Genomic DNA, 12,140 nt, shown 5'->3' with positions numbered 1-12,140 from the left:
GGATTTTGAACAATCCCTCATTTTTAACTTTAGAATTTTTTAGTTTGACAAAGCATTTAAAATATTTCTGACAAAGCTTCTCTTTCTTAATTTAAGAAAGCATTTTAAAAATTATATTTGTCTATAAATATCCTACAACTGCAGCTTTAGAATCACTGTATTTCCCATCCATATGTTAACACTTCAAAGCTGTATGTAAAGAAACTTTTCTCTTCTAGATTAGCCTTTACTGCTATGGAGATCAAAGGAATTAAATTCTAAATACATTACCCTCCCTTTTCACGGCACTTTTATAAAGACCCATTACTCACTTTTGCATGTTGTCAACCTCCTTGCTTTTAAGAATCAGCACGTGAAGCTATCTCCTTTTCCATCAGTTGCCTAACCAGCAAGGTCTCTCTCTGAGTAACTCCAACATACTGCTGACGAGTGACCCCTTCGGGGAGCACTCATTCATCAATTTGAAAAACATATACTAGATTTGAATATGAGCAAATCAACTTTTTTTAATCACTAAAAGCAGGACTTGTGTGGCTACTCAAATGTCTAGATATCATAATTTACCCATATCATACATATATTTATCTAACCAAATTATGTGAATTCATTAAAAAGAAAGCAGAAAAAAAATTAATGTACTAAAAACAGTTCCACCCCTCTTTCATTCTACTAAGAAAAGCATGCACCCTAGAGTGAGTATGAGAAGCAGAGGTGAATCTATTGTTCCCTCAGTTAGTATGAGCTTTGAATGCTTCTCAGTGGAAGCATCTCACTCCATGACCATGATTCTATTGCATAAGGACAGTATTCTTCATGCAACATGGTAATCAAACACAAACCAGCAACTTCATCAAGTTGCAATCAAACAAATAGCTATCTATTATTAGAGAAAAACTTGGCTCTGATATGTGTATGTGTATTCTACATATCTAGTTAAATGAAACTGACAAGGAAATTTAAGTGGCATTAATTTCTTAGAATACTTCTAGCTAATACACATAATTAAAAGTAAAAAGAACAACATAGTTATTTCCTTAAAAGTAAAATTATACTGTAATTCAGACATTTAGTCTAAATCGATACTGTTTTACTATATTTGCACCCAGTACAAATTTTTCAGATACTTAAAAAATATAAGATTAGATAAGCACATTTGCACATCATATAAAATTTTTGGATACTGAGAAAAATAGGAGACCAGCATTTCTTTGATAATCAGTACTAGTTCACAGTACTACCAGTCTTTTTTTATATACCTCCTAAGAGAGATCGGGAGATGTGCCACTTAGATATCATGGCTAATAGTGGCAGAAACTGAATTATCATCTACTTGAACCAATGTGACAATTTCATTCATAGTAGTACCTTAAATTGATTTTTCTCTTTTTTCTGCCTGTCTGCTTTGAGTTCTTATGTTTTCAGTGTGTACTATTAAGTTCTACTGTAGATGCCAACAGGTGTGTTTATCAACACTTCTGAGAGGGGATCTTCTTGTCTCTACTCCTCTTGACTTTCTTCTTGTTTTCCTCTTCCCTATAACTACCTCTTTTTTCTTTTACATGTCTTTTCATATCATTTTAATCTAGTTACTTATGAAATTAAAGAGGTCAAAATGTGCATGCGGAAGTGTGACAATGCATATGTATATGTAAGTACTAATGCCAGTAATGTATCAGGCACTGTGCTAAGTGCCAGAATACAAGGATGAATAAAACAGTCTTTGCCTTCCAGGAGCTCACAGTTTGGAAGAAGAAAGAGACAATACTTGAAAATGTTTTAATAAACTGAGTAACTTTTGTATGAAGTCTGAGCCTCATATGTTTCACATTATAGCTTCCAAAGGCTTAATTACTAATATTAGATTCCCTATTAGTTTAAGGGACAAGTTGGCACGACCAGTGATATTTTAAAAGAAGCCCAAGCCAGTCTGCCAACTTCCAAGTTAAACTTCCTGGGTTGGGTGTAGTTTAGAATATGGCAATATACCAGCACAGCTTCAAAGCAGAATAAGCAGTGCCATTAAGGCAGAAGAAATACTGCATTAAGAGCTGCTAAGAATGCCCTAAGGCAAAATGAAACGTTGATAACTGGAAAACAAAAATGTCAATAAGCACGCCTCTGGTGGCATCATAAGCATCACAGCTAATTTTTACTGAGTGACTACCATATGCTAGCACTGTGTTAAGGGCTGTCAGGTATTATATCAGTTAATTTAAACTATATATTGATACCATATTTTCTCCATCTCATAGATGAGGAAATTTTATCCTAGAGAATTTAAATAACTTTCCCAAGGTCAGAGAGTGGTAGAGAACTGATTTAAACTTGGGAACTATGATAGCAGATGACTTAATGTTAGCCACTAATTTAAAAAAAAATTTTTTTTTTAAACACAATAGTGAAACAGGGTATCAAAATTCCAAAGATCTCTTGAATAAGCCAGTACTTTCAGTATTGTGCAGGAAAAGCTAATAGTGCTGGCTTCACTTCTCCATTCATTTATAACGTGCTACTCATAGGGCTCCTACTGATGAAGCAAATCCATGGTCCCTGTCAGACTAGCTTAACTAAAAACTACATTTCCACTTCCACTTCCAGACAAGATGGAGTAACAGACCAGATTAACCCTCACACTTGAAACAATAAAAAAATAAAAAATAAACAAAATACATTAAGCAAGAGTTTTGAGACATTGGACATGGTCAGTGCAGGACAGTGATCCCTGAGAGAGGGGAAACAAAGTGAATCCTATGATTGCTGGGGGGAAGGGGAGAGGCAGAAGACAGGGAGAAGAGGAGGAAAAGGAAGAAGGAGAAGAGGGAAAAGAGATGGTAACTTAGAACTCTATACCTTGTACAAAAAATTAAGAATATTTCAGACACATGGAACATGAAAAACTTATCAGCACCAGACCTACACAATGAGGAATGTTAAAGGAAGTTCTTCAGTCAAAAGGAAAATAACACCAGACAGAAATACAGATTTACACAAAGAACTAAAGCATGTACTCTGGCTACAATGGAATAAATTAAATATCAATAATAAAAACATATCTACAGAATCTCCAAATATTTCAAAATTAAACAATATAACTGTAAATAACCCAAGGGTCAAGGAAGAAAGCAATAGGAAAACTGGAACAGAGCAGGACCACCCCCCACCCCCCACCCCAAGTACAAAACCAAGCAGTTAATGATTAGGACAACAGAGTCACAGACTCAGTGTCTGATGCACACTCCTGAATTGTTTTACAGATACTATAACTGCCACCACAGGAAAAAAGCTAACTGCATGATGACCAGACTGTAGCCATGACATAAGCTGCTCCAGCTTGAGCAGTATTGAATCTATGGCTAGCACAATTCCAAGAACTGGCCTCAAGAGAATGGGATTAACATTATTGCTCATAATAATCTATATCTTTGTGGGCATCAAAGTAATTGTAGCTTTCTCTACCTGTATATGTAAGCAGACAACTAAAATTATCAGCAGAGATGCTACAGACCCATGTTGACACCCTCCACTCTGAGACTATAGCACTCTATGCCAGCATGAAGAAGTTACAAAAGACAGACCTTCACCCCTAACCCCACAGAAATGGAATGATGTTCTGACAAGTGGGGATTTGTAAGCAGCTCTTTGCAGGAAACCACCCTCAGCAGGAAGCCCCTTTTCTTGTCACTTTAGCAAAGCTATATTGTAACTAACTTTTAAACCAGGTGCCACCATGTTCTACTCATTTCTGGCCCAAGCACACCTTTCAAATCTTTTAATCACACAATACCTTGCCTAACTTGTCAGTTCTTTCCATAGATCAAAGAAGTAGAAATGAAGAATAAGCAATGAAATGTAGAAATGAAGATGACCAGATCTCTCCCTTAGCTTCCCCTTCAGTCATCTCCCGAACAAACTTTGTGAACAAGATAACATCTAGAGGAAGATCACAAGAAGTCAACGAGCCTGCGAGCAGTGGGGGGATGGTGATGACTTTGACCCCCCTATCTCAATGATTAACTGGATTACTTCCCTCCTTCTCTTTAAAAGTTTCATGGCTGAGCAGAACCTTCGGAGGTGGTTTGTGGCGGATGCCAAGTCCACCATCTGCCCAGATTGCCAGCATTCTGATTAAGAGCACCTTTTTCTTTTCTACTGTTTGTGAGTACGTAACTGATTTTGTAAGTGGGAGGTGGCGGGACCCGATTCATTCGGTAACAAAATTATAAAGTATTTTGAACTGAATGAAATGAAAACACAAAATAGGAATAATTGTGGGATGCAGGTAACACCATGGTCAGAGGAAAATTTATAGTACTAAAATGCCTGTTAGAAAAGATGAAAGATCTCAAATCAATGACCACAACTTCCACCTTAAGAAACTAAAAAACAAAGAGCAAACTAAACTCAAAGTAAAGGTAAGAGTAGAAGTCAAACATATTGAAAGCAGAAAAACAATTGAGAAAACCAAAGAAACAAAAACTAGTTCTTTGAGAATGTCAGTAAAAGAGATAAGCCTCTAGCCATACTGATCCGGAGAAAAAGAAACAATTCACCAATATCAGGAATGAGGTAGGGATTTTAACTACAGATCCTACAAATGCTGTGCCAGGCAGACTCTAAGATGGCCCTCAATGATCTATGTCTTCTGGTATTCATACCCCTATATAAGCCATTCCTCTTCAGTGTGACCTGGCCTAGTGACTTGCTTCCAATCAACAGAATATTGCAAAAGTGATGGGATGCCATTTCCATAATTAGGCTTCATAATACTGTGCCTTCTATCTTCCTAGCAGACCCCTCTTCCCCTGATGGCTACGATGAAGTAAGCTGCCATGACGGAAAGGCCCAGCTGGCAAGATACTGAGGGCAGCTTCCAGCCAACAGGGGACTTTGATCCTTAGTTCAACGAACCAAAAGGAACTGAATCCTGCCAAAAAACACATGATCTTGGAAGCAGATCCTTCCCCAATCAGTCTTTCAGATGGGACCCTAGTTCTGGCCAATACTTTGCTTACAGTCTTATAAAAGACCCTGAAGCAAAGGACCAAGCTAAGCTATACCTAATTCCTCACCCACAGAAACTGTGAGTCCATAATGTGTACTATTTTAAGCCACTAAAATTGCAGTAATTTGTTATTATAGCAAGAGATAACTAATATAAATATTTAAAAGGTAATAGAGAATTATTATGAACAACTTTATGCCAATAAATTCAACTTAGATGAAATGGACAAATGGACATATTTCTTAAAATACACAAACTAACAAAGCTCACTCAAGAAAAAAAACTGAATAGTTCTTATCTACTAATAAAGTTAAAATTAAAAGCCATCTCCCAAAGAAAAATCTAGGCCCACATATCTTCACTGGTAAATTCTACCAAATATTTAAGGAGGAAATAATACCAACATTACATAAATTCTGCCAAAAAATTAAAATAGAAGTAATAATTCTCAACTCATTCTTTGAGGCCAGTATTATCATGATATCAAATTCTGACTGATAGCACAAGGAAAAAAAATCATACAGATCAGTATTACTCAAATATAAAAATTCTTAACAACATTTTAGCAAACTGAATTCAACAATATATAAAAGAACAACACATAGTAATCCAGTGCTATTTATCTCAGGAATGCAAGGTTGGTTTAAAATTAAAAATAGTAATCAATATAATCCCACAGCAACACACTACAAAAGAAAATCCATATGACCACCTCAATGGATGCAAAAAATTATTTTAATAAAATCCAACACCCATTTTTGATAAATACTCTCAACAAATTAGGGATAAAAGGAAATTTCCTCAATCTAATAAATCACATGAATGAAACATATAACTAATGTCATGCTTAATGGTGGAAGACTGGTTGTTTTTCCAAACATCAAGAACAGGGCAAAGCTATCCACTCTTATCACTTCTATTCAACACTGTACAAGAAATCATAACCAATTCAATAAAGGGGAAAAATCCAGATTGGAAAAGGAAAAGTTAAATTCTCATTATCCAAAGAGAAAATCCTCCAGCATGTACAAAAAAACTACTACAGCTAGTGAGTTTAGCAAGGTGCAGGATACAAGGTCAATATACCAAAACCTATTATAGTTTTTATATAAGGCATGAACAACCAGAAATTGAAATTTATAACAGCATCAAAAATTATTTAGTGATAAACTAAAGATGTGTAGTATGTGTTCACTGAAAACTATAAAACATTACTAACAGAAATTAAAGAAGACTTAAGAGAAAGTTATACCACAGTCACTGATCAGAAGATTCCACATTGCTAAAATATCAGTTCCCCTTAAACTGATGAGAGTCTATGCAATCCCAACCAAAATCCCAGAAGATTTTCTAGAAACGGATACGCTGGTTGAAAATGTTTCAGTGTATATGCAATGTACCTAGAATAGGAAAAACAGTTTTGAAACAGAATAAATAAGGTTGGATGACTTACACTACTTGATATCAAGATGTATTTTAAGGTACAGTGATCAAGATAATATGGTATCGATGTAAAGGTTTAAAAAAAATCAATGGAACAGAAAAGAGAGTTCAGAAATTGATCCTCACATACACAGTTAATTGATTTTCAACAGAGATAACAGGGGAATTCAATGGGGAAAAGGACAATCTTTTCAACAAACAGTGCCAACAAAACTGGATACTCTTATGCAAAAAAAAAAAAAAAAAAAAAATCAATTTTGACCCTGAGTTTATACTTAACCAAAAATGAACTCGCAATGGATCACAGATCTAAATTAATAGTTAAGTGTATAAGTTGTCTAATTTACTATTTCTTGAGACTGTTACTATCAGTCAAACAATTCATAGGTAACACAGAAGGATTCCACGGTAGGAAAAAAAATGTGAGAAGAAGTATATTCTATTCCTTTCTTAAAGATTTATAATTTACAATAATATTAAAAACTGAGACACCTAATACCAACAAGGAAATCTATCTAATTTTCTTTATCTCAATAATACATAAATATATTGGACCACAGAGCTCTGTATTTACGTATTGTTTATTAATAACCTATTGAGCCCAGTTCTAGAAACCCTGATAGTGCTCAAAGTTTTTTGTTTTACATGTTAGGAATTAAGTCCAGAATAAGTAACTCATCAGTCCTCTGTTCTTTGTATTACAAAACATCATTTTCACTTGATATGCTCTGGAGGTTTTATAACCAAGTATTGCTTATACTTTTGTGCTTCTACTCTCCCTGGGCCTTCATTACTACAACTTCTATCATTCTGTGGTATAACAATCTGTTTTTCTCATGAGAAGGAGCACTCCTTTTGCCCAGGAAATGTGGACTGATCATTTTCATTTTGCCCAACTAATGCCAGTGACTAGAAAATAGTGAAATCTCAATAAATGCTTCATAAGTTAAAAAAAGTGGGAGAAAAAAGGATTTTCATGTGAACAGCCCACAAACTAAAATATGGACACCCAAGAGAAGACTGTAAAATTCCAAACTGGGAAGGAAGATACTGAGGAAAAGTGATCTAAGAGAGCAAGGTAGGGTTAGTGGAAAATGAAGAAAATATTTACAGAGCAAGAACTCAGAAAAGTCTAAGCTTAATAAGATTTCATGGTATCACCAATGCAGAGAAGACATTTGGTTCAGTACAGCTGATACTTCATTGTTTAATCACTAAATAATTTCCTATACTACACACCAGGAACATGATCTGCTCCATGCAAAAAGCAGCAGATTGATTATGATATAAAACCACATGAAAATAATTACTTCATTTGACAGCACAAAGGATTAAGTATCTGTTCAATATGTTGAAGGAAAACAGTCCAAGCTTCTTATTCTCAGAATAAAAATGTTAGAATATATAACAAAAGTACATCACAAAAGGAACTGACATTAATTGACCATGCTAAGCCTTTGACATACATAAGCTCACTGAGGTCTCATCACTACCTTGTGAGGTAGATATCTTTCAAACAGATTTGAGGAATTAACTGAAGCCTCCTCTTTTAGAATCTACATTCTGTCATAAGAATGTAGGTTAATAAGAATCTACGTTCATAAGAACCTGGATTGCCCACTTTTATTTTTCCCAATAATCTCCAAATCCCAAGATCTGTTCATCTGCAATGAACTTTTCCAATAATTTCAATTTTATAAACATAATTAACTTTTCCTGACTTACAGGACCTCTTGGTGGGCATTTAAAAACTGCAACAGGTCCCTCATCTTGTTCAGGACATACTCCAGGAATTCAAAACAGCTGTCTTTCTAAGGAGCATCCAAGACTTGTAGAATTCTTAACATGGTTTTATATCAAAATGGAGTAACTTTTCATGAGACTGACTGTAAAAAGAGGAACACTTATAGACTTTTTAATAAATTACACATATGTGCTAAATACTTTATTCCTCTACTTAATTCTCACACACTTCTTATGAGATAAATCTCTTTGCAGATGAGAAATCTGAGGCTCAGAGATTAAGTTATTTTATCCTTTCCAAGGTCAAATACAGTGGTGATACTAGGAAGCAAACTTATCTGATTCATTCCATGGCTTATATCTTTATGTATAAAATGTGAATAATATATAATGATAGTAACATCATCTTACAACTTCTAGAGTATGTGTCAAAGTCCTGGACAAGTAGTAATAACAACTATTTTGGGGTCTCTCTTAAACTTCAGCAAGTGTGATATGGTCCAAAGGGACAGTAATTTAAAATCATACTGCCCGGTTACTACTCTTGTGTGCTTAATATCTGGTAAGTTATCTACCTTCTCTAAGCCTCAATTTCTTCACCTCTAAAATGGATGGTATTTTTTAAATGGCTTCTTGATGAGCTGGTATGAAACTTAAAAAAAGGTAACATGTGAAAGATTTTAAACTATATTGTGACAAATGGTAGTTGTAAATATTGTTACTAATTAAAACAGGCTAAGCAGGCCTAAAAATGTCTTCTGCCAGAATCTACCCTCCATTATTTTCTCATGAATAAAAAACATTTAAATTTATAGAAAACAATTTTTTTTAAAAGCTGTCAGAAAATAAATCCTCAACAATTACAAAAAAGGACATAAGAGAGATTCAAAGATTATTATGTTTTGACTTCCACTTGTTAACTTTAAAGACCCAACACTGAGAAGATTAAAAAAAAAGAGAATTGTAAAGATCAATCCTGATAAAGATGCTATTTCACAGGCATACAAAGTTAAATGAAACTCACAATGAGGTGAGAAACTGACATACAGGCTCTTTCCAAAAGATCTGTTAGAGCATCTCAACAGGCATTGTCCCTGTTGAATGGTTAAACTGAAAAAATAGGTTTGACTGGCTTAAAAATGGGAAAGTGGACAATCTGATAGCTATGTGATTTCTTTCATTTTAAATATCTGCTAGCAAGAGATTTAAAGGAGCTTACATCATCTTAACCCAATTTTTTTCTTATCCAAAAACATTATGATTACAATTTATAGGCAGGTGCTGTTTGAACAGGACCAAGAGTAACAAACAACGTTTTCTCTCATGGGTTTATTTGAACCTAACTTTAAAATACACCCTTTTCTTACCCACAGTTTTCTTCACATTCAGAACATTCAGAAGGAGCAGTTACATAACAAAACAGAGATTAATGGGAACATAGATGCAATATATAGAAAACACTTACTTTAATTCTCTGTCCCTCCTGTCTTGCTTTGCTATTTAACTGCTTCATCTCGTGTTTTGTACCTGAGATCAAGAGGCATAAAATACTATTTCAAAATTTGTGTGTCCTTTCTAATTATTGCATTTGATCCCCTAGTAGCTATAAAACCTATACCATTATCCCCCTCAAAAATAAAAACAATGCAAACAGTAAACAATCTAGAGAAAATATGTGCTCTAAGGGAGAGAACTTTATTACCCATTAACGCTGACAAATGGGGGACAATGAGTAAAAACTATTTTATTTACTTTTTATTCACACAACTAGATTTTCCCATTTGTAAGGGAAGCTATTTATCAAAATCAAACAATCTGGTAGTTGTATAACACAACCACAGCTAACTTGTCAAAGGCTAAATAAAACACATGGAGTTTAATTCAGGAGTCATCATTCTCTGGGGGTAGTGAGTCTACATGATTTCATATCTTCCTCATTCACCAAGTGTGCCAGTTTCTTTTTCCTTTGTGACATCTCTCCTCTTTCCATTATTTTGTGATCTTGATCCTATCATCCCAATCGAAGTCTTTTTTCATCCCAAGTGGGCCTGTGTAGTAACATCATATCAGATTATCCAATTTCTTGTCTTTGGATCCATCCTTCATACCACAGTATATTGATCTTTATAAAACCCTTTGTGCCATTCCCTGTGTCAAAGTTTATTTTTAATTGGTTCTCTATTTCTCAAAGGATAGACTTTATTTCTTCTACAGAAAGGTTATCTGCCTTATCACACTATTCACCTACAAAGCAAGGTGATTTACTATTTTCTAAATTTGGTGATTTTGGTGCCTCTGTAACTTGTGGTCCCATCATTCTACATTTCCAGAAAGAGTTGTCTTCCTTTCAACCTTATTCACACAAATACTGTTTGTCCTACAATATTCTACTCAAATTCTTCCTATTCTATTAAGTCTTTCCTGACCACTCAAAGTAATTTCTCCCTCTCCTGTAATCTCATGGTAATCAGTGAAATTACTTTGGTAATTAATTATTTGTTGCCTAATTAGAGCTTCTCACTGCTGCCTTAAAAGAGTTAAAGTTTTATAGTTTATTTAAAATAAAGATGACTTGGTAAGTATGACTTGTATTTCCAACCATATTTCCTGAACTCTAAGATACACATTTATTCACTTTTGACATTTCAGAAACTGAGTGCATCTACAAATCTCAGCAGGGTAAAACTGGGGAACCACAGTAAGAGCAAGTTCCTTAAAAGCAGGCAGACAACACTGTCATCCTTATTTACAAGGGTAGCTCTCATGCCACTGTGTTCTGCTGGGAGAAGAAAACAACACGTTCTCTCTGCTCCTAGGTACTCCCAAGGCCTCTACTGTCAAATGTAAATGAACTACACACCAGGTTCTCTCAAAACTCCACCCAGTATAACCCTTCCTGGGGTCAGAATGACCCCTGTTTGTTTTGCATAGATAGCATGTGAAGGGAATTAAGCCCCTATTATGCCATCTCCAACTTGCTACCCATCAAACTTCAGAGTGGTTATTAGCCAAACTCTTCCATATATATGAAGGAACAGATATTGAATACTTGCTAAGAATGGAGACAGCACTAAGCAAAATTAAAGATCCCTTTAGCCACATCTAGCAGAAATGGTCCAAAGTTGTTAGAGAAGTAACATTAAATGAATACAGATAACCTTACAGACTCATTTTAGTGTCCACAGAATCTGAAAGCTCTATGTTTACTCTAGTTGAATTTTTATTTGTTTTTGTTTCCTTTAACCCAAGTACCTAATCTATGGCTTTGTGTATGACTCTCAGAAGTCTAGAACAAATTCTGAATCCTTGTACCCTAATATTTTCATTTTTCTACCTGATCTGGTCTGTCAGGCTGCCATCCACGTGTATTCCTGACAGCTGATCTGAGAAATGACCACTGCTGGTGCTTTTTAAATAAACTGAACCCTCATATCCCTTCACTGCAACAGGTAGCACAAGTCACAGTATATTTACAATGAAAGACTTCAAAACATATCAACTATTTATCCCTTAACAGAAAGTCCCTGAGATTATTTTGTGCTGAGTCATACACAGCAGCTAAGCTAAGTATTTTAAAGCCAACTCATCACCACATAACTGGTTTTCCCCTTCTCCACTAATAGGCCTAAGTCCGGAACTTCAGTAAGGTAGTTATTATTAGTATCCACCACCTCCGGCCCCCACAACCAATGCAAAAGGGAAAAGAAAAAAAATGTTTGAGGCAAAGAGAAGCAACGTGCCTAGAGTCATACAGCTAAGAAACAGGAGTGCCAGAAACCGCACAGGCATCTTAATTTCAACATTCAACCTCTTAAATTCTACACTATTCTGCCTCACGAAACACTATACTTGCCAGGCAAATTTTTAAAAAAATCAAATAATGTCCAATGCCCTCTTTATCAATTGCAGATCCTCTTCTTTTTTCCATCTTTGTCCTCTCTCTCCTCCCATT

At 35.1% G+C, this 12,140-nt stretch overlaps 1 protein-coding gene across 7 annotated transcripts in view; it reads right to left on the bottom strand.

Annotated features, from left to right (window-relative positions):
* The window catches only part of TCF12 (transcription factor 12), a 371,281-nt gene that overhangs the window by 200,300 nt on the left and 158,841 nt on the right, over nucleotides 1-12,140 (bottom strand). For 2 of the 7 annotated variants that reach the window (XM_082388105.1, XM_082388106.1), the window contains exon 3: nucleotides 9,654-9,715. The exons of the other annotated variants lie outside the window; for them this stretch is intronic. In XM_082388105.1, coding sequence (XP_082244231.1) covers nucleotides 9,654-9,701 — 48 coding nt within the window. In that variant the 5' untranslated portion in view covers nucleotides 9,702-9,715. The remainder of the gene's footprint in view (nucleotides 1-9,653; nucleotides 9,716-12,140) is intronic. 7 annotated transcript variants of the gene reach the window in all.

Source organism: Balaenoptera borealis (genome assembly GCF_965194805.1).
Source record: "Balaenoptera borealis genome assembly, chromosome: 3".
In the NCBI taxonomy this organism is placed as follows: domain Eukaryota; kingdom Metazoa; phylum Chordata; class Mammalia; order Artiodactyla; family Balaenopteridae; genus Balaenoptera; species Balaenoptera borealis.
This window is presented reverse-complemented; position numbering and strand designations above follow the sequence as displayed.